Consider the following 26428-nt stretch of genomic DNA (forward strand, 5'->3'; position numbering starts at 1 on the left):
GTGTTGTTAACGGAGTGGAATCCCCCCCCCCTAGCACAGTGCGCCACCCCTTACAGAAGTCGAGTTCCCTACTTTGCCCCCGTTTCCACTCCATCCCTAGGTTGCGACCCTTTTCGGTTCATCCCTTAGAGGCCTATAGCTGCGGATGGAGCTCAAACGCGTGAGGTCCACCTATGCTGTCCCTAGCAGGACCTCTCAGTGCTTGTAAAGTTTTTTCGTCAGACCATACAAGATCAGAGAATCAGGCGAACAATCCAAAACTCACCTTCGAAATGGAGATCCTCATCACTTGTCTTCACCTCTCCAACGAGAAAACCATGGTATATAACATCCACTGTGATCCACCCGTTATTTCCTAGATATGGGTGGGAACTATGCTTAATGAGTGAGGAAGCACCCTGCACTGCTGGTCAGGCACGTTGCTAAGGACGCTTCTCCCTAAGTGACCTCATCGCCGTTGTCTGTACTCCACCATAGGTGACACTTACACTTTTGGTGCCTCTTCCACTAACTTGTAGAACGAGGAATGCCAACTGGTTCCGGAGGGTAATACTGACATCATGGAAGCCCATTTCTCTTCGGCGTTGATTGCAACGTCTCGCTGTCCTGAGCGAATAAGACACCAGGAACCCTTACAAAAAGACAACCGCCTAACAGCATGGTTCGCTGAACAGACTCACACTTTTTCTTTCTCGGTGCAGCAGAAACAGGGGAAATGACGGCATTCCCAGAAACAGGCGGTCTTGGAGGAGGTGGGTGTAACGCCGGATGAAGTGAACCCCTTCTTCATTCTACTAAAACTTAATTTGACACACAAGACGATGTCCTGAATGAGGAAATGAAGTACAAGTTGAGGCCTCTTGCTGGACACAGGTAGACAACCTGCAGATGGATCTTCAGCACCTTTGTTCTCAAGGCACAATCCTCTTAGCTTGGTTTGCCACCCAGGTCGGTCGCTCAAGCAGGTAAAACCTCCACCATCCAGAGGGCTATCTTTGCTCGTACCGTTAACTCACAACCTCGACTTCTCTCCGCAAAGACTTTGTTCGCCCTAATGATCGGCTGTATGACAACTTGTGGCCTCAGCGCCCTCTCTCTCCCGTGGGATCCATTTTTCACTTAGGTCCATATTATGTCTCTGCGCAAGGATTCTGCCACAGTAACTATGGGAGACAGCGGGGACAGTAACGGAGAAGTGTTGTCTTATATACAGATGGTTTTCTTGAGCCCACCAGGGATACGGTAAGAACGGTTATTGTGGTTCAAAGACAATGACTGGAAGTGAAGATCATGAGCACCCGCTGCTCTATGTAAGTGGAGACGGTCACCTTCCAGAGTGCCCTGCAATATATATCATGCACCCATCAGCGTAATGTAATGGTGCACACTGACTCTGTATTTTTCGACACATCAAGTATAGAGACCTGAGCCAAAGGACAACATCCGGCTCCTCACGATAACCATATACCTCATTCAGCAACTTCGAGTACAGGGGAAGCTAGCGGTCCTCAACTAGGTAAAAAACCATATCGGAGTTCGGGGCAATTACGCACCAGGACGAGCGAGAAAGGCGATGAAAATCAAATTAACCCAGTAGGCCGTCTCCCTGTTCTGAAACAGAGCGGAACTATCATAAGCCGCGAGGCATGAGGTGAGGAGATTGATGGATGCCACCCTTAGATCGAGATGGTATCAACTTGCGATGGTCTGTGAACCGGCAACCTTCCCGGGTTCCTTCTCAAGAGGAAACGAAATGTGCACCATCCGCCTTTGTCTAGGCTACAGATATTCATGGAAGATGGCCACTCTTCGTCCTGCAAACGACACCCGTTCCCTCCACTGCGTCACTACATCGAAAAATGCCCTGCGACAGCCTTCCTGTGGAGAGGACCATTGATCACACTGAGTGGCTACTTCCAATGACTGTACAGTTTCTCCGGCACTTATATTCAAGTACAACTAGCTCTCATCTCCCTTCTTGGAGGGATCAGCCTCAGACCTCCTTTTCTTTTTGCACCATTCTAGGTGACACACAGTTTTCCCGTGCCACAAGCACGTGAGCCGTGGCTCACCATGGGCATTCATCTCATATAGATCGTGTTGATCGCGACCTGTGGGGGAAAGTATTGATCGTGTTGATATGTATGTGTTTGTGCTAGTGTTTGTGTTAATGATGACGCCAGTAACATTATATTGTGTTCACCCACCTGCGAGTTCCATGACCTTGGCGGAGTTACTCATGTTGCCGAGGAAGTCGCTGACGAAAGAAGATTCGTCGCCCAAAACGGCCGGATGTCGGGCCAGGTTATCCAGCAGGTAGACGTGGAGCGGGACCCTGTGACACAACTCGAGATCAACTTTAAAGTCAAAGTCATTGTCAAGAACGCTAACGCTCTTCTCATATTTGATATAGGTTTGTAACATAAGTGCACACTTTTCGCAACTCTTGAGGATTCTTTTGATTTAAACTAGCCACATTGCTTTCTGTGTAAGATATTTCAAAATGAATATACACACACACACACACACACACGCACACACACACACACACACACACACACACACATGTATATATATATATATATATATATATATATATATATATATATATATATATATATATATATATGAGTGGAAGGGTAGTGAGGTGAACACATATGTGTGTGTGTGTATGTACATATGTATACATACATATATATATATATATATATATATATATATATATATATATATGTATATATATTGCAGTAATTCACAAGGCACACGTGAAAATAATATGCAGAAAAAAACACTGGGAAATGAGAAGCTTAGTCCGAACGTTTTCGTCTATTTAAGACATTATCAAGGAATACACAGTTACAGAGACAAAGGTGGATATATATACATAAAGTAAAAGACAAGCTAGGAACATGGGAAGTACACACAAGATGCTTCACAATCAGGTAGAGCCGATGTTTACATATACGGACGTTTGGTCCATGACGTTACGTCACCCCCGCTTAGTAGCACTTGGAGAAGTTCTTACAATTTTATCAATAACAAAATCATCAAGTTTAAATAATCCTAAACTTAAATTGATATTATGGTCCGACGAAAACGTTCGGACTAAGCTTCTTATTTCCCAGTGGTTATTTCTGCATATATGCATATATATATATTATATAAATATATATATATATACATATATATATATACAAATAGATACATATATATATATGAATATATATATACATATATATATATATATATATATATATATATATATATATATATATACGGTATGTTCAATAAGTAATGAGAAAATATCAGGCGAGACATTAAATATGATTTGATCAAAATACTACTTCATGGTGAAGTACACATACATATATTCTATAAAATGACTAACTGGCAACTTTCTATTTTTGTAGGTCTGAGTGCAGCGGTGAATGTGGTGGGACCAGTCTGATTCGGTTTGCCGATCTGTGAACACTTGTCCAGATGCAGGGAAACTTGGAGCAACGTTACGCCATCAAATTTTGTGTTAAGCTTAAGAAAACCAAACAAGAAGCTTATGGAATGTTAAAGGAGGCCTATGGGGATAAACAGATGAGCCAAGCAAGTTTCTATCGGTGGTTTAACAGATTTTCTGAAGGAAATGAACAGGTTGAGGATGAACCCAGATCTGGAGCACCAAAAAGTGCACGCAAGGAGGAAAACATTGAGGAAGTGCAAAGGTTAGTGATGCAAGACCGTCGAATATCTGTGAGGATGATATCTGAAGCTGTTGGTATTAGTATTGGCACAGTAGAGACAGTTCTGACCGAAGATCTGAAGCTCCACAAAGTCTGTGCCAAGTTCGTGCCAAAGATCCTCTCCGACGACCAGAGGCAGTTTCGTGTGGAATGTTGCACTGACATTCTCGAAATGATAGAGGCTGATTCAGGTTTCCTGAATAAGGTAGTGACTTGCGACGAGAGTTGGGTGTTCACCTACGACCCTGAGAGCAAACGTCAGAGTGCTCAGTGGAAGCACGCGACCTCCCCCAGACCCAAAAAGGCAAAGATGAGCAGGTCGCAAGAGAAGGCCATGGTCATTCCTTTCTTTGACTCCCAGGGGCTCATTCACGTTGAATGGGTTCCTCAGGGTCAAACCGTCAATAAGGAATATTATCTTACTGTTCTGAAAAGGTTCAGGGAGAAGATGAGGAAGAAGAGGCCTCAGCAGTGGAGGAGTGGTCAGTGGTGGTTCCACCAGGACAATGCCCCATACCACAAGTCAACGCTGGTGACCACCTGGATGGCCGACAGGGGAATGAAAGTGGTACAACACCCACCCTACAGCCCTGACCTAGCCCCTTGCGACTTCTTCCTGTTCCCACGTATGAAAGACAGCCTCAGGGGAACCAGATTCCAGTCAACAGAGGAGCTGAAAGAGGCATCGGAAAGTTACCTGAAGGGACTACTGAAAAAGGACTTTGAGAAGGTTTTCCAGGATTAGGAGAGACGCATGCAGAAGTGTGTAGATGCGAGAGGCAATTATTTTGAAGGAGACAAAGTTTTGTAAGCTTATAAAAATAGTGTCTCTCCTGACATTTTCTTATTACTTATTGATCATAGTGGTATATACATATATATATATATATATATATATATATACACATATATATACATATATTTATATATACATATATATATAAACCATATAGGGATGTCCGGGGTGCTAAAGGAGGGGCAGTACCTCTGATTTGGGGGACTTGTCGTGCCCTCTGAGAGGAGCTCGCCAGCCTTTGGTCCCCACATGTCACTCAGCTCTCATTTGTGGCTCACAGTAGCTGTCAGCATGCGGCAACGGCCACGCCCCGGGCAGAGACTTCGACAGGCCGGCTAAACCAGGTGAGGGTAGCCGTCGGGTCATAGATCCTCGGTGAGTTGTGGCTTTGCTCACCCAATATGTGAAGACTGCCTCGGCGGATCAGGTGGAGGAAACCAACAGGGAGGTTCAACGGCTGAGAAGGCGATGCAGCAAGGCACTGTGGAGTGCTGAGGGCATATTGGAGCACGAGGGGCACCATGGTCCTCCGATGAAGCTGAAGAGGTTTCCAGGCGTAACGCCTCTTCGTGCCACTGGGCTCAGGCCTCCGATGCAGAGAGAGTAAGGCTGTCTCTGTGCACAAGCTTTTTTCACTTTAATCTCCTTCACGTACAGGTTTCTTTGTGCTTACTTCATCTACCCCAACTCCGTTCACTCAACCCCATTTCCAACTCCAGCTGTCCTCCTAAAGTCCTGCAGCGATGGGGGAGTGGCGAAGCAACAGGTGGAGGTGACCACTGGCAGTTGTAGTCACGATCCTGCACGTAGACGGCCCACAGACAAGTGGTCGTTCATCTCTGTACCCGGGGCAGCAGAGACGTCCGGCAGCATCCTGGGCGACTAAGCAGTCCTCTCTAGGACAGCACTGCTCACCCTAGTCAATATTACCTGCCTTACAAGCATCCGGTCAGCAAGCCGCGACTGGCAGGTTCATCCATTCTAGCGGTCGAAGTCAAAGTAAAACAAAGACAAAGAAACTCCTGCTAGGAACATGGAACGTTAGAACACTTCTGGACAGGAACAACACGCAAAGACTAGAGAGAAGGACAGCATGAGTAGCCAAAGAATTGGTGCGCTACAACATTGATATCACAGCCCTGAGCTAAACACGTTTATCGGAAGAAGGATCTCTCACTGAACCTGTCGGCGGCTACACCTTCTGGAAAAGAAGAACCCAGAACGAAGACAGGATACACCGCGTTGGGCTAGCCATCAAGAACAGAGTGCTGAAGAGAATGCCAGATATGCCTGTGGGCATTAGCGAGAGGTTCATGAAGATCCACTTGCCTCTCAGCCAAAACCAGCACACCACTATTATCAGCGCGTACGCCCCTACACTGACCAGCACAGAGGAGACCATTAAGTAGTTCTACTCCAATTTGAGCGCCGTCTTGCACTCAGTGCCTGCCAACGATAAGCTGATACTGCTGGGGGACTTTAACGCCTGCGTTGGCCAAGACTACGCCAGGTGGGAAAAAGTGCTCGGCAAGCACGGCGTGGGTAAATGAACAACAACTGCCCACTGCTGCTTACCAAATATGCAGAGTTTGAGCTTACAATCACAAACACTGTATTCAAATTGGTAAGCAAATATAAGAGACATAGATGCACCCAAGATCCCAACAGTGGCATCTCATAGATTACGTTATCGTACGTCAGAGGGACACCCAGGATGTACTGGTCACCAGAGCCATGAGAGGAGCCGAGTGCTGGACAGACCACCGCTTGGTCAGAGCGACACTTCAGCTGCGCATCGCGCCCCAACATCAAAAGCGCGCCAAGACTATTCGCGCACCATTCAACACAAGTCGCATCCACGAGCCATCTTGCCTTGAAATGTTTCAGGCCACAAGCTGCCTGCCAAAGGACCACTTACTGGAAGCCAAACAGAGACATGGAACCAGTTCAGAGATGTGATGACGGAGACAGCAAAGTCAGTGCTAGGCCCCAAGAAGCGTAACCACCAAGACTGGTTTGATGAGAACAACAAGGCCATCGAAGACCTGCTGAACAAGAAGAACAAGGCTTTTGTGGAGTGGCAAAACGACCCCAAGTCCGCACCAAAGAAGGACAGATTCAAGTCACTCCAAGCCACTGCTCAGCGCGAGATCAGGCTGATGAAGGACCAGTGGTGGGACAAAAAGGCAGAGGAAGTACAGCACTATGCCGACACCAACAAAGCAAAGCAGTTTTTCAGCGCTTTGAAGACTGTGGTCCCACAAAATCTAGCACCACCCCTTTGTTATCTGCAGACAACGCCACCTTCATCAAGGACAAACAAGGTAACAACAGCAGGTGGAAAAATCACTTTAGTCAGCTCCTTAGCCTCCCATGCTTAGTCGACCAGGCAGCCGGCAATGATGGAATGCCAGCCGAGCTATACAAGGCCTTGAGTGGAGAGGTATTTAAGGTATTTCATTCAGTCCTGACCAGCATATGGGAAGAAGAGGTCATGCCATCAGAATTCCGAGTCGCCTCTATCGTCGCCTTGTACAAGAACAAAGGCACGCGAGCAGTCTGCGGCAACTACTTAGGCATCTCACTACTCTCCATTGCTGAGAAGATTCTAGACCGTATGTATGTGCATGTGCGCGCGCGCGCGCGTGTGTGTGTATGTGTGTGTGTGTGTATGCGTGTGTGTGTGTGTGTGTTTACCGAATTGTAATATACGGGACAACAGCTGTATTCATGGTGACCCATCTGTGAGCTACCGTCCGTCGAACGCGTGGAGGGTGGATGGCATTGTGGGTGCGAACCGTTATACAATATTTTGTAGGGGAAGTTGGATGGAGAGTGTGTGGAGGGGGGGGGGAGAGTTACACATTTTTATGCAAATCTTGTGTGTTTGTGTGACAGAAACCAAATGGAAATCCTTCCTTACACGTTCCTGATGATCTCCTGAAGCAAATCCTTTCCACCTTCGAGACTTCGAAGGATCTCTGTCTCGATTTCTTGAAGCGGATGCTGCTCCTCCGTTGACCCACTCAGTCGGAAGTTGTCTTCTTCAAGGTTGTCCTTCAGGACCATTTCGTAGATGTTTTCATACTTCGGCAAGGACTCGTTCAGGTTCCTGATGACACTGTAGATTGCCTTCAGGAAGTTGGACGTGGGGGGAGGCTGGTAAAGGAAACAAAAGAGACCATAATTAGCCCTTTCTCTACCGAGTGGCATTTTCCCCTTCCATTCCGCTTGCCCCTAAACTATTTATCTCCGTGATCTTGTACCCGTTTGACCAGACTTTGTACATTTAGATTCTGAGTGATCACAACGCCATATATCAACCTACAACATTACAAATTAGTCGTCGACGAACTCTGGAAAACAGATATACTTTCGCGGACACATGAATCTAACCAACAATTTTTAAGAACAAAAGAAATATATCTTTCCTTGTTCCGGTAACGCAATTTCTTCACAAAATATTACTTTCATTGTGAAAAAAATATATTGCAAATAGAAATATACTAGAAAATTAAATATAACTTCGAAGATATTATTTGCATAGTTCTGATATATCGTCGGTCAAATCCGTTTGTCTAGAACTTCACGCTTCCTTGTTTGGACCTACCTTGCCACTCTCCTGGAAAGCAGCCTCAAGGCAGGAACTCAAGACGGGAACGGCGGCATCGCTGGAGCAAACCTTCTCCTCCAAGTCGAGCCACACCTCGTCCTCCAGCTCAGGCCAAGAGGCGCGGGAGCACAACCAGTCGTCCAGTTCTCCATTGGCCACTTTCTCCTGCAGGCCCACAAAAAGGTAAATAGATAAACAAATCAATCAACCAATCATTCAATCAATTAATCAATACATCAATCCGTCAACTAATCAATCCATCAGTCAATCAATCTATCAGTAGATGAATGGAGATATTAATATATATATAAAAAATTAACATGTCTGTTTTTGGCCAAATAATCTAGCCGGTGACGGTGATTTGGTAACAGTCCACGAGAACCTGATTGGCTGAGAGAGTGATGACATCACGGCAACGGGAACAAGTGATTGGCCGAGAGTGGTGACGTCACGGCAACAGAGACGACTGATTGGCCGAGAACGCTGACGTCACGGTAACGAAAACGATTGATTGGTCGCTCGCGAAGCAAGCTCGCCCTAAGGGCCTAGTCCCCTGAAGGGCATGGCGCGAAGCGCCCGCTCACGAAGCGAGCAGCGCCGCAGGCCAAGCGCCCATGGCGAAGCCGGCGCTTGTGATAATGATAATAATAATAATAATAATAATAATAATAATAATAATAATAATAATAATAATAATAATAATAATAATGATAATAATAATGATAATAATAATAATAATAATAATAAAAGAAAATTATCAATCAATCAATCCATTGCACCCAGTGGTCTCTCTTACAGGAGACCCACGTTTTCCAGGCGATCGGAAACAGTCGTCACTGGATTGGCCAACAGGTGACTTAAGGAAAATATTTTGGTTTCTTGTCTGGGTAACACTAGAGTCAGTATACATAGAATAAAGTGTTCGGTGTCGAGGTAATTTGTTTATATATATATATGATATATATATATATAAATATATATATATATATATATATATATATACATAATATATATATATATATATATTACAGGTGAAAAATGTAATCACACATTTGTCAATAACGTAGAAACCACTGTTGGAGTAGAAAAGACTGGAAACGGAGAATCTATGTATTTCGATTGCAAACTGCAATCCTCTACTGAAAAGGATTGCAGTTTGCAATCAAATTATATAGATTCTCCGTTTCCAGTATATTTTTACTCCAACAGTGGTTTTTACGTGTTATATATATATATATATATATATATATATATATATATATACATATATATATATATAATGTGTGTGTGTGTGTGTGTGTGTATTTACCTAGTTGTATTTACCTAGTTGTATTTTACGGGAAGGGGAGCTATGCTCGTGGGGTCCCGTCTTCATATCTCATTTTATCTAAACTATTTTTAAATTCATGTATTGTTTTTGCACACACCACTTTCTCATCTAACTTGTTCCAACTGTCTATTGCTCTGTGAGGAAAGCTGTTCTTTTTCAAATCTCTTCTATAGTTGTCTTTTTTTATTTTCTTTCCGTGTCCTCTTGTATTTCTGTCATCCCATTTTATCAGATTCTCTCTATCAGTAATTTCTATGCCTTTCATGATTCTGTAAATAGCTATCAAATCTCCTCTCTCTCTTCTTTGCTCTAGTGTCTGTAGTTTAAGTTTTTGTAGTCTCTCTTCATATGATAGTTTTGAGAGTGTTGGTGCCAGTTTAGTAATTGCTCTTTGTATTCTTTCAAGTTTTTTTATACATTTTTTTGTACTTGGTGACCATATCGTTGCTGCATATTCCAATCTTGGTCTTATCAGGGTGACTAGGATTTTCCTCACCATTTCTTCATCCAGGTATGTAAATGCCACTTTGATTGTTCTTATTAAATTATAAGTTTCTCCAAAAATCTTATTTATATGTTTCTCAGGTGACATATTATTCATAACAATGACTCCCAGGTCCCTCTCATTTTCTACTCTTTTTATTCCTTCTTCTCCTAAATTATATGATCCTGTTATTCTGTTTTTGCTTTTTCCAAATTCCATTATACTACACTTTTTTGTATTGAACTCCATCTCCCACTTCCTACTCCATTCTTGTACTTTATTTAGATCTCTCTGTAGTGATTCACAATCTTCTTCAGTTTTCACTCTTTTCAGTAATTTTGCATCATCTGCAAAGAAGCTCATATAGCTTTCAATTCCTTCATCCATATCATTAATATATATAGCAAACATTATTGGGGCCAGAACTGTTCCCTGCGGGACACCGCTTATTACTTCATTCCATTTTGAGTGCTGATCTCTTATCACTACTCGCATTTTTCTTTCTTGCAAAAAGTCTTCCATCCAATTTAGCAATTTACCTTGTATTCCTCCTTCATATTCTAATTTCTTAAGCAACTTCTTATGTGGTACTTTGTCAAAAGCTTTTTTTAGGTCTAGAAATGCACAATCAGCCCATCCATCTCTTTCTTGTATTATATCTATTAGCCTTGAATAGAAACATATTAAATTGGTGACGCATGATCGTCCTTGTCTGAATCCAAATTGCCTTGGATTTAGTACGTTGTTTTTTTTCCAAGTATTTTACCCATCTACTTTTGATAATTCTTTCACATATTTTTGCTATTGTACTTGTTAGAGAGACTGGTCTATAGTTGGTAGGTTCTTCTTTATTTCCTCCTTTATATATAGGTACTATATTTGCTTTTTTCCAATCTTCTGGAACTTTTCCTTCTTTTAAGGAACTGCTTATTATGCTATGTATTTTGTCTGCCAGTTCATTCCTACATTCTTTCAGAATCCAGTTTGCTATTTCATCTGGCCCATGCGATTTTCTGACATCAAAATTACCCAAGTGTGTCAATATTTCATTCTTCGTTACTTCTATTTCTTCCATAGGGGGGACTTTTTCCTTCCACTCAATCTCTTCAGGTTGTATATTTTCCCTTGTAAACACTGATTTAAAATGTTTGTTCATAATTTCTGCCATTTCCATTTCCTCAGTGTATTCAACTCCCCCTTGTCTTAATTTCTCCAAGTCTTGTTTGTTTTTCAGTTTATTGTTTACAAATCTGTAGAATAGTTTTGGTTGATCTTTACACTTTTCTATAACATCTTTTTCATATTTTCTTTTTTCCTCTCTGCACTTTTGTACATATTCATTTCTATAACCAGTATATATTTTCCATTTTTCAGGTCTTCTGTCTTTTTTCCATCCGGTCCAGGCTTTGTCTCTTTTGTCTTTTAACTCCCTACAACTTTTGTTGTACCAGCATTTTACATATTCTTTTTCTTGTTTTTGTCTTGGGACATACTTTTCCACTCCTTCTTTGTAAATTTTTGTCAAAATATTCCATTTCTCTTCCACTGATGTTTCTTCTTTGTATATTTCTTCCCAGTTTTCTTGTTTGAAGAATTCTCTTATTTTATCAAAGTTTGTTTTTTCATACATCATTCTTCCTTTTCTATATTGTTCATTTCTTTTCATATATTTTTCTTCATTAAGTTCCAGTTCAATCAATATGTGGTCACTTTTACCTATTGGTGTTTTATATTCAATCTTGTCCACTATTCTAGGTTCAGATGTAATTATTAAGTCTAGCCTCGATGGTTCTTCTTCATTTCTATACCTAGTGTTCTCTTGTATCCATTGTGTCATTGAATGGTCAGTAATCATCTCAAGTAGAGCATTTCCCCATGAGTCATCACCACTCTTTACTGTCATTTCTTCCCAGCAGATTTCTTTGCAATTAAAGTCGCCCATCATAACTATTCTTCCTCCGTCTTCCATTATTTTAGTTAATGCTATCTTTGTGTCCTCTAACATACTTTTATGTTCATTCTCCTCCCATGAGGCTGTTTTCGGAGGCACATAGTTGATCACAAATTTTCTGCTCTTCTTATCTCGGTCTTCCACTTCTATCATAATCATCTCTACTGTATTCTTTCCATATATGACACCTTTCACGTTTATATCCTTCTTTGTCAGGAACATAACTCCACCCCCTTGTTTTTTCTCTCTGTTTCTAATCCAATAATTGTATGTATCATGTCCTACACTGTTGGGTGGTAGTGGGCCTTTTAATTTTGTTTCTACAATTCCCATTATGTCCGGTTCTTTTTCTTTCAAATAATCATTCAGTTCATTCAATCCTGTTATCAATCCATCTATATTTGTGTAAGACACTCTTAGTTTTCTGCCACTTCCATTGTGTTCTCTGTTTCCCTTATGTTTTTCTTTAGTATGTCGAACTGCTTTATTTTCATGTTCACTACTCTCCAATAGAATCTCTCTTTCTCTGACTCCGTTCTTTCCTCGTTTTTTGCCTTAGCTTCAATTCTTTTCTGCTTTTCTGCCTCTCTTTCCTCCTTATTCATTTCTCTTTTTATCCATACCTTTTTATATTGATCATTTGTTGCTAGTTTCCCTGTCTTGGATAGAATTTTCTCTGCCGTTGTTTGTGACCTGAATTTAATCTTAATTGGTCTGGTCTTATCTGTACTATATTTTCCGAGTCTGAATTTTTCCTCAATTTCCTTTATAATTTCTGGTTCATCTTCCTGGACTAATTTTAATAAACTGCTTACCCTTTCATTTTCCTCCTTGATTCTTGCGGTTCTATCTGGGTTATGTTTCTCTTCCATTCCTAATATAATTATACATTTCTTTTTGTCAGCTAATTCTCTTACTATATTCTCCTTCTGTCTCATCACTTTAATAACTGAGTCTTCATTATGTTCTTTCAATTGCTGTTTGACTATGTCAGTGAATGAAACCTTATTCCCTTCTTGAGTTATTCTCCAATTTTTAGCTTCTGTAGCTATTTTCTCACTGTTTTCATTACTATTCTTCTTCAATTTCTCATTCTCCTCCTTTACATTTCCTAACTGTCTTTTTAGGTCCTCTACTTCTTCAGTTAAGTTTCTGTTAGTCTTCTCTAGTTGTTCCAATCTTTCAATTCTTTGGAGAATGGAGCCTACATTACCTAACTTACGTTCCAAGTCCTCGATCACCTTATCAACTCTCTCCTCTAGTCTTATCAGTCTGGGGGGGGTTGTGTCCCCCCCACCCTCTTTAAATCCCTGGAACATATTCTCGTCACTTTCTACTGTATTTCTCCTCTCTATACTTCTAATCTTTACATTTTTATTTGCCATTTCGTCATCCGGTGGTCGTTTCATGTTGACCTTCCGCCCGTCTGCCTGGGCCAAGTCCTCCACATCCTCATTATCTTCCATTTCCCCAGTAATCCCTCCCCCTCTCCTCTTTCCTTACTTTCCCACTACCTCACGAGCAATTCCCCCCCCCTGCAAATACAAAAAGGCACTTCTCTTTGCGTTGGTCTCATCAATATGCCCTTTTCTTCAGAGCAGTCGTCAAGCCGTCCGTTCGTTGAAAGTGTGTGTGTGTGTGTGTGTGTGTGTGTGTGTGTGTAGTGACTTAGCCCATTGCGCAATGGGCTAAGTCACTGACACTTTGTCGCGTCCGAGCTGAGTTCGAGTCCTCGGATTGACCATGTTTCAATTTCCAATATATTCTTCCTTCGAACTCCTCGTCAGTCTCGACTGCGATGGCATGGAATTAAAAATTGTGGTTGAAAAAAAAAATATATATATATATATATATATATATATATATGTGTGTGTGTGTGTGTGTGTGTGTGTGTGTGTGTGTGTGTGTGTGTGTGTGTGTGTGTATTTACCTAGTTGTATTTACCTAGTTGTATTTTACGGAAGGGGAGCTATGCTCGTGGGGTCCCGTCTTCATATCTCATTTTATCTAAACTATTTTTAAATTCATGTATTGTTTTTGCACACACCACTTTCTCATCTAACTTGTTCCAACTGTCTATTGCTCTGTGAGGAAAGCTGTTCTTTTTAAAATCTCTTCTATAGCTGTCTTTTTTTATTTTCTTTCCGTGTCCTCTTGTATTTCTGTCATCCCATTTTATCAGATTCTCTCTATCAGTAATTTCTATGCCTTTCATGATTCTGTAAATAGCTATCAAATCTCCTCTCTCTCTTCTTTGCTCTAGTGTCTGTAGTTTAAGTTTTTGTAGTCTCTCTTCATATGATAGTTTTGAGAGTGTTGGTGCCAGTTTTGTAATTGCTCTTTGTATTCTTTCAAGTTTTTTTATACATTTTTTTGTACTTGGTGACCATATCGTTGCTGCATATTCCAATCTTGGTCTTATCAGGGTGATTAGGATTTTCCTCACCATTTCTTCATCCAGGTATGTAAATGCCACTTTGATTGTTCTTATTAAATTATAAGTTTCTCCAAAAATCTTATTTATATGTTTCTCAGGTGACATATTATTCATAACAATGACTCCCAGGTCCTTCTCATTTTCTACTTTTTTTATTCCTTCTTCTCCCAAATTATATGATCCTGTTATTCTGTTTTTGCTTTTTCCAAATTCCATTATACTACACTTTTTTGTATTGAACTCCATCTCCCACTTCCTACTCCATTCTTGTACTTTATTTAGATCTCTCTGTAGTGATTCACAATCTTCTTCAGTTTTCACTCTTTTCAGTAATTTTGCATCACCTGCAAAGAAGCTCATATAGCTTTCAATTCCTTCATCCATATCATTAATATATATAGCAAACATTATTGGGGCCAGAACTGTTCCCTGCGGGACACCGCTTATTACTTCATTCCATTTTGAGTGCTGATCTCTTATCACTACTCTCATTTTTCTTTCTTGCAAAAAGTCTTCCATCCAATTTAGCAATTTACCTTGTATTCCTCCTTCATATTCTAATTTCTTAAGCAACTTCTTATGTGGTACTTTGTCAAAAGCTTTTTTTAGGTCTAGAAATGCACAATCAGCCCATCCATCTCTTTCTTGTATTATATCTATTAGCCTTGAATAGAAACATATTAAATTGGTGACGCATGATCGTCCTTGTCTGAATCCAAATTGCCTTGGATTTAGTACGTTTTTTTTTCCAAGTATTTTACCCATCTACTTTTGATAATTCTTTCACATAGTTTTGCTATTGTACTTGTTAGAGAGACTGGTCTATAGTTGGTAGGTTCTTCTTTATTTCCTCCTTTATATATAGGTACTATATTTGCTTTTTTCCAATCTTCTGGAACTTTTCCTTCTTTTAAGGAACTGCTTATTATGCTATGTATTTTGTCTGCCAGTTCATTCCTGCATTCTTTCAGAATCCAGTTTGCTATTTCATCTGGCCCATGCGATTTTCTGACATCAAAATTACCCAAGTGTGTCAATATTTCATTCTTTGTTACTTCTATTTCTTCCATAGGGGGGACTTTTTCCTTCCACTCAATCTCTTCAGGTTGTATATTTTCCCTTGTAAACACTGATTTAAAATGTTTGTTCATAATTTCTGCCATTTCCATTTCCTCAGTGTATTCAACTCCTCCTTGTCTTAATTTCTCTAAGTCTTGTTTGTTTTTCAGTTTATTGTTTACAAATCTGTAGAATAGTTTTGGTTGATCTTTACACTTTTCTATAACATCTTTTTCATATTTTCTTTTTTCCTCTCTGCACTTTTGTACATATTCATTTCTATGACCAGTATATATTTTCCATTTTTCAGGTCTTCTGTCTTTTTTCCATCTGTTCCAGGCTTTGTCTCTTTTGTCCTTTAACTCCCTACAACTTTTGTTGTACAGCATTTTACATATTCTTTTTCTTGTTTTTGTCTTGGGACATACTTTTCCACTCCTTTTTTGTAAATTTTTGTCAAAATATTCCATTTCTCTTCCACTGTTGTTTCTTCTTTGTATATTTCTTCCCAGTTTTCTTGTTGGAAGAATTCTCTTATTTTATCAAAGTTTGTTTTTTCATACATCATTCTTCCTTTTCTATATTGTTCATTTCTTTTCATATATTTTTCTTCATTAAGTTCCAGTTCAATCAATATGTGGTCACTTTTACCTATTGGTGTTTTATATTCAATCTTGTCCACTATTCTAGGTTCAGATGTAATTATTAAGTCTAGCCTCGATGGTTCTTCTTCATTTCTATACCTAGTGTTCTCTTGTATCCATTGTGTCATTGAATGGTCAGTAATCATCTCAAGTAGAGCATTTCCCCATGAGTCATCACCACTCTTTACTGTCATTTCTTCCCAGCAGATTTCTTTGCAATTAAAGTCGCCCATCATAACTATTCTTCCTCCGTCTTCCATTATTTTAGTTAATGCTATCTTTGTGTCCTCTAACATACTTTTATGTTCACTCTCCTCCCATGAGGCTGTTTTCGGAGGCACATAATTGATCACAAATTTTCTGCTCTTTTTTATCTCGGTCTTCCACCTCTATCATAATCATCTCTACTGTATTCTTTCCATATATGACACCTTTCACGTTTATATCCTTCTTAGTCAGGAACATAACTCCACCCCCTTGTTTTTTTCTCTCTGTTTCTAATCCAATAATTGTATGTATCATGTCCTACACTGTTGGGTGGTAGTGGGCCTTTTAATTTTGTTTCTACAATTCCCATTATGTCCGGTTCTTTTTCTTTCAAATAATCATTCAGTTCATTCAATCCTGTTATCAATCCATCTATATTTGTGTAAGACACTCTTAGTTTTCTGCCACTTCCATTGTATTCTCTGTTTCCCTTATGTTTTTCTTTAGTATGTCGAACTGCTTTATTTTCATGTTCACTACTCTCCAATAGAATCTCTCTTTCTCTGACTCCGTTCTTTCCTCGTTTTTTGCCTTAGCTTCAATTCTTTTCTGCTTTTCTGCCTCTCTTTCCTCCTTATTCATTTCTCTTTTTATCCATACCTTTTTATATTGATCATTTGTTGCTAGTTTCCCTGTCTTGGATAGAATTTTCTCTGCTGTTGTTTGTGACCTGAATTTAATCTTAATTGGTCTGGTCTTATCTGTACTATATTTTCCGAGTCTGAATTTTTCCTCAATTTCCTTTATAATTTCTGGTTCATCTTCCTGGACTAATTTTAATAAACTGCTTACTCTTTCATTTTCCTCCTTGATTCTTGCGGTTCTATCTGGGTTATGTTTCTCTTCCATTCCTAATATAATTATACATTTCTTTTTGTCAGCTAATTCTCTTACTATATTCTCCTTCTGTCTCATCACTTTAATAACTGAGTCTTCATTATGTTCTTTCAATTGCTGTTTGACTATGTCAGTGAATGAAACCTTATTCCCTTCTTGAGTTATTCTCCAATTTTTAGCTTCTGTAGCTATTTTCTCTCTGTTTTCATTACTATTCTTCTTCAATTTCTCATTCTCCTCCTTTACATTTCCTAACTGTCTTTTTAGGTCCTCTATTTCTTCAGTTAAGTTTCTGTTAGCCTTCTCTAGTTGTTCCAACCTTTCAATTCTTTGGAAAATGGAGTCTACGTTACCTAACTTACGCTCCAAGTCCTCGATCACCTTATCAACTCTCTCCTCTAGTCTTATCAGTCGGGGGGGGGGGGGTTGTGTCCCCCCCACCCTCTTTAAATCCCTGGAACATATTCTCGTCACTTTCTTCTGTATTGCTCCTCTCTATACTTCTAATCTTTACATTTTTATTAGACATGTCATCCTCACTCAGTCGTTTGTTTACCTTCCGCTTGTCTGGCTGGGCCAAGTCTACTCCCTCCTCATTTCCTTCCATTTCCCTCAGTAATCCCTCCCCTTTTCCTCTTTCCCTACTTTCCCACTACTCCACGAGCAATTTCCCCCCACCCTGCAAAAACACTAGGCACTTCTCTTTGCGTTGGGATCCACAGACTTCAGTTTTCTTCAGAACGTCATCCAAGCCGTCCATTCGCTGAAGTGTGTGTGTGTGTGTGTGTGTGTGTGTGTGTGTGTATGTATGTATATACATACATTTTCGTGGACCGCACACGTCGATACTTATATCATACATATAAACAGTCACACATACATATGAAGTCATATGTACCGCTCATGGAAACACGCGTACGAGTAGTGACGTAGTTACCCTGACAGCGGAAAGATTAACTGATCGTGCTGCTACCCCGATGACGACGTGAGCCGGCAGATCGATGTCACGGATGCGCATCACCATCCTGGCCACACCTGAAGGGGGGGAACGATATGATCAGAGGAATAGTTAGTGCATCCCTTTTGTTGAATTATTCCTAAAGCACCTATAAGGAAAGAATATGTTTGAATAAGGAATATTCTATATTGAAGACACATATTCAACTCCTATATGTGCATAATTTTTTTCCGATTTTGTTTTAGCTATGACTAGACAGTTCTAACAAAAAAAGAAATATCAAGGCTAAAGGGGATACAAGTACTTTCTCCCTTTTCAAAGTTTCTAAAATTCGGAAATCTCCAACATGCAATATAAAGAAAATATCGAAACAGAAATTTTTGGATATCTGAAAATTTTCGGATATTTATAGTAATGAAAATAATTGTCTCCTCTTACTCCACTGAACAGATATCCAATGATATTCCTACAGTGGCTAACAACGGTCCTTGGGCTCTCCCATGGATCTCTGCAGGAAGAAATGTTGGTCTGCTGTCTGTTATTTTAGTGTGGATTTGTTTCTTTGTGTCTGATTATATTAATAGGAGGAGGGAAGAAACAGCTTTTTGTCACCTCTGCAGAGGTGGATGAAATACAGTCGAAGGTAATAGATATCTTGAGGCTGTTTGGAGACCCACATTGAGGTGAGGATGCTTATGAGACGGACAGCGGGGAGATGACGTCAGTTATGCTAAAAGGGCAACTTGCAGTTGCATCCGTCGTTGTTCTTCCAGAATTTCTGGAATATTTCCAATATGCTCTTTTTCTCCGAATAGACTTCTAAATTTCAGAGATCCTGAATGTAGAATACTATTGGCGTTTCACTTCGCGGAGTCCTTATGCAAATTCTATCGCTGCAAATGTCAGACAATATTATTCAGTTAAGAAACGAACATCAGGCTGGGAGACCCCGACCGGGGTGAGATTGTCTGACGTCTACTGTAATACAATCAATAACATGTGTTATAGTTCTGAAGTAGTAGACGATTTCCTACATGAGTGATGGACTCTTTGATTAGGACTCCATGGCTGAGTTCTTGAAATAGGGGTGGGAGCGTGTTGAAATACGTAAATAAGCTCTCGTATTGCCTGGTCTCCTGTGAACAGAACAACTGTGACAGTTTCATGATGGGAACTTTCTAAGACTTTCCAGGCGATGCACACTTCGTCAAGTGGCTAAGCGCTCCTCAAAGCCTTTGTCGGAATTCAGGAATTGAAGACAGTTTGCCCCCACTGCCCCCATCCGATAGTTCACCGGTATTCGAACCGACATCCATTTAATTTCTCACTTCCATGTGACAGCGACTTAGTTCGCTTGGCCACCACGCTCCATTTAGCAATTTTCATTTCAGTGACAACAATTACTGACTCGAGTTTGACTGATTTTAAACTCATCGCCTCACAGTACTGTAGGCAACGGAAACATTTATCTCTCCAGGATGAAAACGCTGTACTGTCTGTTGTCAGTGTTGCATCAATGAGGAGTAGCAGAAGAGGAACAGTTGCCTCCTGATTGTCCTGAAAACAGCTGAGGTTAGAAACTTACACTCAGTCGAGTCCAGGAGGAACTTGGTCGCCTGCAACACGACGGCGGCCGTCAGGAGGGTCTGGTTCGTCTTCTCTTGCAGATCCGTCGGCAGGTGCGGCAGGATCGTGTCATATTTCTCCACAATGCTGACAATGGGAAAAGTTGATTTATACACACACACACATAAACACACACACATAAACACACACACATAAACACACACACACAAACACAAACACACACACACACACACACACACACACACTTTCAACGAACGGACGGCTTGAAGAACGCTCTGAAGAAAAGTGCAGATTGTGGATACCAACGCAAAGAGAAGTGCCTTTTTGTATTTGCAGGGGGGGGGGGAAATTGCTCGTGAGGTAGTGGGAAAGTAAGGAAAGAGGAGAGGGGGAGGGATTGCTGGGGAAATGGAAGGTAATGAGGAGGTGGAGGAAATGGCCCTGACGGGCCGCCGTAAGGTAGACAAACGACCCCAAGACGAGTTGGATGATAACATGTCTAATAGGAATGTGAAGATTAGAGGTATAGATAGGAGCAATATAGCAGAAAGTGATGAGAATATTTTCAAGGGATTTAAAGAGAGGGGGGGGGACACAAACCCCCCCCGACTGACAAGACTAGAGAAGAAGGTTGATAAGGTGATCGAGGACTTGGAGAGTAGGTTAGGTCATATGAACACCATTTTAAAAAGGGTTGAAAGATTGGAAGAACTGGAAAAGGCGAATAAAAACTTAACTGATGAAATAGAAGAACTAAAAAGACAGTTAAGAGAGGTAAAGGGGGAGAATGAGGAATTGAAGAAGAATAGTAAAGAAAACAGAGAAACAATAGCTAAAGAAAGTAAAAATTGGAAGCAAACCCAAGAAGGAAATAAGATTTCATTCACTGACATAGTCAAACAGCAATTGAAAGAACATACTGAAGACTCAGTTATTAAAGTGATGAGACAAAAGGAGAATATAGTAAGGGATTTAGCAGACAAGAAGAAATGTATAATTATATTAGGAATGGAAGAGAAACACAACACAGATAGAACCACAAGAATCAAAGAGGAAAATGAAAAAGTAAGCCAATTACAAGAATCCGTTCAGGAAGATGAACCAGGAATTATGAAACAAATCGAAGAGAAATTTAGACTCGGAAAGTATAGCACAGACAAGACCAGACCAATTAAGATTAAATTCAAGTCACAAACAACGGCAGAGAATATCTTATCCAAAACAGGGAAACTAGCAACAAGTGAACAACACAAAAAGATATGGATAAAAAGAGAAATGAATAAAGAGGAAAGAGAGGAAGAAAAGCAGAAAAGACTGGAAGCTAAGACAAAAAACTAGAACAGAACGGAGTCAGAGAAAGAGAGATTCTATTGGAGAGTAGTGAACATGAAACTAAGGAAGTTCGACATACAAAAGAAAAACATAAGGGAAACAGAGAACACAATGGAAGTGGCAGAAAACTAAGAGTGTCTTACACAAATATAGATGGATTAATAACAGGATTGAATGAGCTGAATGATTATTTGAAAGAAAAAGAACCGGACATAATGGGAATTGTAGAAACAAAATTAAAAGGCCCACTACCACCCAACAATGTAGGACATGGTGCATATAATTATTGGATTAGAAACAGAGAGGTAAAACACGGGGGTGGAGTTATGTTCCTGACTAAGAAGGATATAAACGTGAAAGGTGTCATATATGGAAAGAATACAGTAGAGATGATTATGATAGAAGTGGAAGACAGAGATAAGAAGAGCAGAAAATTTGTGATCAATTATGTGCCTCCGAAAACAGCCTCATGGGAGGAGAGTGAATATAAAAGTATGCTAGAGGACACAAAGATAGCATTAACTAAAATAATGGAAGACGGAGGAAGAATAGTTATGATGGGCGACTTTAATTGCAAAGAAATCTGCTGGGAAGAAATGACAGTAAAGAGTGGTGATGACTCATGGGGAAATGCTCTACTTGAGATGATTACTGACCATTCAATGACACAATGGATACAAGAGAACACTAGGTATAGAAATGAAGAAGAACCATCGAGGCTAGACTTAATAATTACATCTGAACCTAGAATAGTGGACAAGATTGAATATATAACACCAATAGGTAAAAGTGACCACATATTGATTGAACTGGAACTTAATGAAGAAAAATATATGAAAAGAAATGAACAATATAGAAAAGGAAGAATGATGTATGAAAAAACAAACTTTGATAAAATAAGAGAATTCTTCCAACAAGAAAACTGGGAAGAAATATACAAAGAAGAAACATCAGTGGAAGAGAAATGGAATATTTTGACAAAAATTTACAAAAAAGGAGTGGAAAAGTATGTCCCAAGACAAAAACAAGAAAAAGAATATGTAAAATGCTGGTACAACAAAAGTTGTAGGGAGTTAAAAGACAAAAGAGACAAAGCCTGGACCAGATGGAAAAAAGACAGAAGACCTGAAAAATGGAAAATATATACTGGTTATAGAAATGAATATGTACAAAAGTGCAGAGAGAAAAAAAGAAAATATGAAAAAGATGTTATAGAAAAGTGTAAAGATCAACCAAAACTATTCTACAGATTTGTAAACAATAAACTGAAAAACAAACAAGACTTGGAGAAATTGAGACAAGGAGGAGTTGAATACACTGAGGAAATGGAAATGGCAGAAATTATGAACAAACATTTTAAATCAGTGTTTACAAGGGAAAATATACAACCTGAAGAGATTGAGTGGAAAGAAAAAGTCCCCCCTATGGAAGAAATAGAAGTAACAAAGAATGAAATATTGACACACTTGGGTAATTTTGATGTCAGAAAATCGCATGGGCCAGATGAAATAGCAAACTGGATTCTGAAAGAATGCAGGAATGAACTGGCAGACAAAATACATAGCATAATAAGCAGTTCCTTAAAAGAAGGAAAAGTTCCAGAAGATTGGAAAAAAGCAAATATAGTACCTATATATAAAGGAGGAAATAAAGAAGAACCTACCAACTATAGACCAGTCTCTCTAACAAGTACAATAGCAAAAATATGTGAAAGAATTATCAAAAGTAGATGGGTAAAATACTTGGAAAAAAACAACGTACTAAATCCAAGGCAATTTGGATTCAGACAAGGACGATCATGCGTCACCAATTTAATATGTTTCTATTCAAGGCTAATAGATATAATACAAGAAAGAGATGGATGGGCTGATTGTGCATTTCTAGACCTAAAAAAAGCTTTTGACAAAGTACCACATAAGAAGTTGCTTAAGAAATTAGAATATGAAGGAGGAATACAAGGTAAATTGCTAAATTGGATGGAAGACTTTTTGCAAGAAAGAAAAATGAGAGTAGTGATAAGAGATCAGCACTCAAAATGGAATGAAGTAATAAGCGGTGTCCCGCAGGGAACAGTTCTGGCCCCAATAATGTTTGCTATATATATTAATGATATGGATGAAGGAATTGAAAGCTATATGAGCTTCTTTGCAGATGATGCAAAACTACTGAAAAGAGTGAAAACTGAAGAAGATTGTGAATCACTACAGAGAGATCTAAATAAAGTACAAGAATGGAGTAGGAAGTGGGAGATGGAGTTCAATACAAAAAAGTGTAGTATAATGGAATTTGGAAAAAGCAAAAACAGAATAACAGGATCATATAATTTGGGAGAAGAAGGAATAAAAAAAGTAGAAAATGAGAAGGACCTGGGAGTCATTGTTATGAATAATATGTCACCTGAGAAACATATAAATAAGATTTTTGGAGAAACTTATAATTTAATAAGAACAATCAAAGTGGCATTTACATACCTGGATGAAGAAATGGTGAGGAAAATCCTAATCACCCTGATAAGACCAAGATTGGAATATGCAGCAACGATATGGTCACCAAGTACAAAAAAATGTATAAAAAAACTTGAAAGAATACAAAGAGCAATCACAAAACTGGCACCAACACTCTCAAAACTATCATATGAAGAGAGACTACAAAAACTTAAACTACAGACACTAGAGCAAAGAAGAGAGAGAGGAGATTTGATAGCTATTTACAGAATCATGAAAGGCATAGAAATTACTGATAGAGAGAATCTGATAAAATGGGATGACAGAAATACAAGAGGACACGGAAAGAAAATAAAAAAAGACAGCTATAGAAGAGATTTGAAAAAGAACAGCTTTCCCCACAGAGTAATAGACAGTTGGAACAAGTTAGATGAGAAAGTGGTGTGTGCAAAAACAATACATGAATTTAAAAATAGTTTAGATAAAATGAGATATGAAGACGGGACCCCACGAGCATAGCTCCCCTTCCCGTAAAATACAACTAGGTACAACTAGGTAAATACACACATATATATATATATATATATATATATATATATATATATATATATATATATACATATATATATATAAACTGTAGATCCCACTATAGGAGAAAAGAAAAAGAAATGTAAGAAGATTCATGTATTACGATGACTGTCTGTGACCCTGCAGCTGATTAATGGGAATAAACAGATTAGCGTCAGTCAGGATAGATGAGTAAGTTCCAGCCATTACAGAGAGAATTTAATGAGACAGATTGAACCCTCCGCTACTAAAGAGAGGGCAGCAATACCGCTAACTAACCTACCTGAGAGCTGAGTACTCGTCAGGCCTGGTGACGATGGGCAGCGTGGCCGAGGCCAGGAGGAGGAGGGCGTGGTACCTCGTGTCGTTCTTGAGGGCGGCGATGAGCTGCGTCGCGAAGTCGCCCGAGACGTGGACAGACTCCTGAACCCTCCCCAGCAGGTCACTGTAGGGGTCGCCCTCAGACCCGTCCACCTTTAGCGAAAGAAATATCTTCATGACATTTTAGTTATCATCATCATTAGTAGTAGTAAAAGTAGTAGCATTAGTAGTAGTAGTAGTAGTTGAGTGTGTGTGTCTGTGTGTGTCTTTATAAGTGTGTTTATGTTTTTTATGTGCTCATCTTATCTCTTTCGCCATGGGAACGCACACCATAAACTCTACAATGGCTGGTGATTTTATTTACTTCGGGAACATCTCTGGAGCGAAGGAGTTGAGACAGTGTTAAGCATTTTGGTACTGTGACCTGCTCTCCAGGGTTCATTCTGCCTCAGACCAGTTCGAAATGTTGTGGACACAAGAAAATCACTAATATAATCCCTTAGCTTTGTAGAAATCTTTACGCTTGGAAAGGATACTACTTTACTGCTTAAAGAGCTTTCTTAGCTTAAGTATCATAGCACGTCAAAACTTCGGTCTCTCACCTCCGTCACAGTCTGAGACCTTAGGTCCAACGTAGCCACTGACTTTCTGAGCTTCTCAAGTGAAGTCTGTCCTTCTTCCGTGTCTTGCACTAAACTTTCGAAGGAATCAAGTAGGCTGTTCACACTGCAACAAAACAAAATTAAGGATAAGTCAGCACTGAAAAAAACGGAGTCTATGTTGCTTACACTGCAACAGATGAAACTAGAGTATAAATTGATAATACCCCAAAAGAAGAAAATGGAGTGATCGTTGGCAACACTGTAACAGAGGAAAACTGAGTGCAGATTACTAATAATACCTGAAAAAGCGTAGACTCAGAGGTGACTTGATACAGGTCTTTAAAATTCTAAAGGGAATTGACAATATCAAAAGTGACCAAATTTTCACACTTAATGAGAATCAGACAAGAAACAATGGTCTCAAACTGTCCGGGAATAGATTCAATTTGGAAGTGGGTAGAAACAACTTCGCCAACCGTGTAGTTAATGAATGGAATAAATTTCCTGCAGAGGCAGTGCAATGTAGTTCAGTTCGAAGCTTTAAGAATCATTAAGATAAACACCTAAGCAAGATGCTGTAATGATTATAATTTATTTTATATTATTTGTTTTTGTTTTTGTTTTGTTATCATTTGTCTATTTGATTTTCATTTATTATTAGTTATATGTCAATTTATTATTATTTACTATTTACCTGCTTGTTTATTATCTAACAATACCTATGCATTTATTTATGTATTTTATTTGTTATTTACATTATTATAGTTTTTTTTATTCATTTATTATCGTTTCTTTTCGCATCCGACCTAGATATGGACCAAAAGGAGTGTCAATCAACACCACAATAGAAGAAAATAGAGTTGTTACAACTGTAACACAAGAAAAAGGGAATGTAAGTCACTAACTTTCCAAAAGAAGAAAATGGATCCCAATCGACGCTGCAGAAGAAGAAAACTTATCCCAGTCCTGAACACTGACACAGAAGAAGATGAAGTGTAGGGGAAGAGCATCAGAAGGCAAAGGGTTGAAATGGCAAAGACTTACTCGTCCAGACTCATGTCGCTTTCCAAGAGAGCCTCCTGGACGGGCCTCAGGGGCTCCAGGGCGCTGCTGAGGGAGGCGAGGACCGGGCCGAGGGCGATCAGGGGCTCCAGGCGTCCAACGGCGTCCAACATGTTGGCGAGCGCCCTTAGGGTGCTGTCAGACTCGTATCCGCCGACAGCAGTCACAACCTGTTCCACCTTCGGAAGAAAGAGACACTGAAATGAATACCAGTGAAAGTACAAAACAGTATATTGTCTCGAAAGTTTTCTATGTATCAAATGCTTTGTGTGGACTCCGAACTTTATGCACAACGAGAGGAAGAGAGGGAGAATTTAAACGTGTTTGAGATGAAATCCCTGAGAAGTGTGGTGGGAGTTGCTTGGCTGGATAGAGTGAGAAACGAGGGGTGAGGAGGTGAGCG

At 39.7% G+C, this 26428-nt stretch overlaps 1 protein-coding gene across 1 annotated transcript in view; it reads right to left on the reverse strand.

Annotated features, from left to right (window-relative positions):
- Positions 1–26428, reverse strand: part of LOC143021347 (uncharacterized) — a 172313-nt gene that overhangs the window by 115715 nt on the left and 30170 nt on the right. The window contains exons 8-15 of the mRNA XM_076178775.1: positions 26008–26204; positions 24964–25087; positions 24324–24514; positions 19696–19823; positions 18090–18187; positions 8141–8308; positions 7454–7689; positions 2208–2335 (exon numbers count right to left, since the gene is read on the reverse strand). Coding sequence (XP_076034890.1) covers positions 2208–2335; positions 7454–7689; positions 8141–8308; positions 18090–18187; positions 19696–19823; positions 24324–24514; positions 24964–25087; positions 26008–26204 — 1270 coding nt within the window. The remainder of the gene's footprint in view (positions 1–2207; positions 2336–7453; positions 7690–8140; positions 8309–18089; positions 18188–19695; positions 19824–24323; positions 24515–24963; positions 25088–26007; positions 26205–26428) is intronic.

The sequence above is a fragment of the Oratosquilla oratoria genome, chromosome 42, assembly GCF_046742065.1.
Source record: "Oratosquilla oratoria isolate Oo_2021 chromosome 42, ASM4674206v1, whole genome shotgun sequence".
In the NCBI taxonomy this organism is placed as follows: domain Eukaryota; kingdom Metazoa; phylum Arthropoda; class Malacostraca; order Stomatopoda; family Squillidae; genus Oratosquilla; species Oratosquilla oratoria.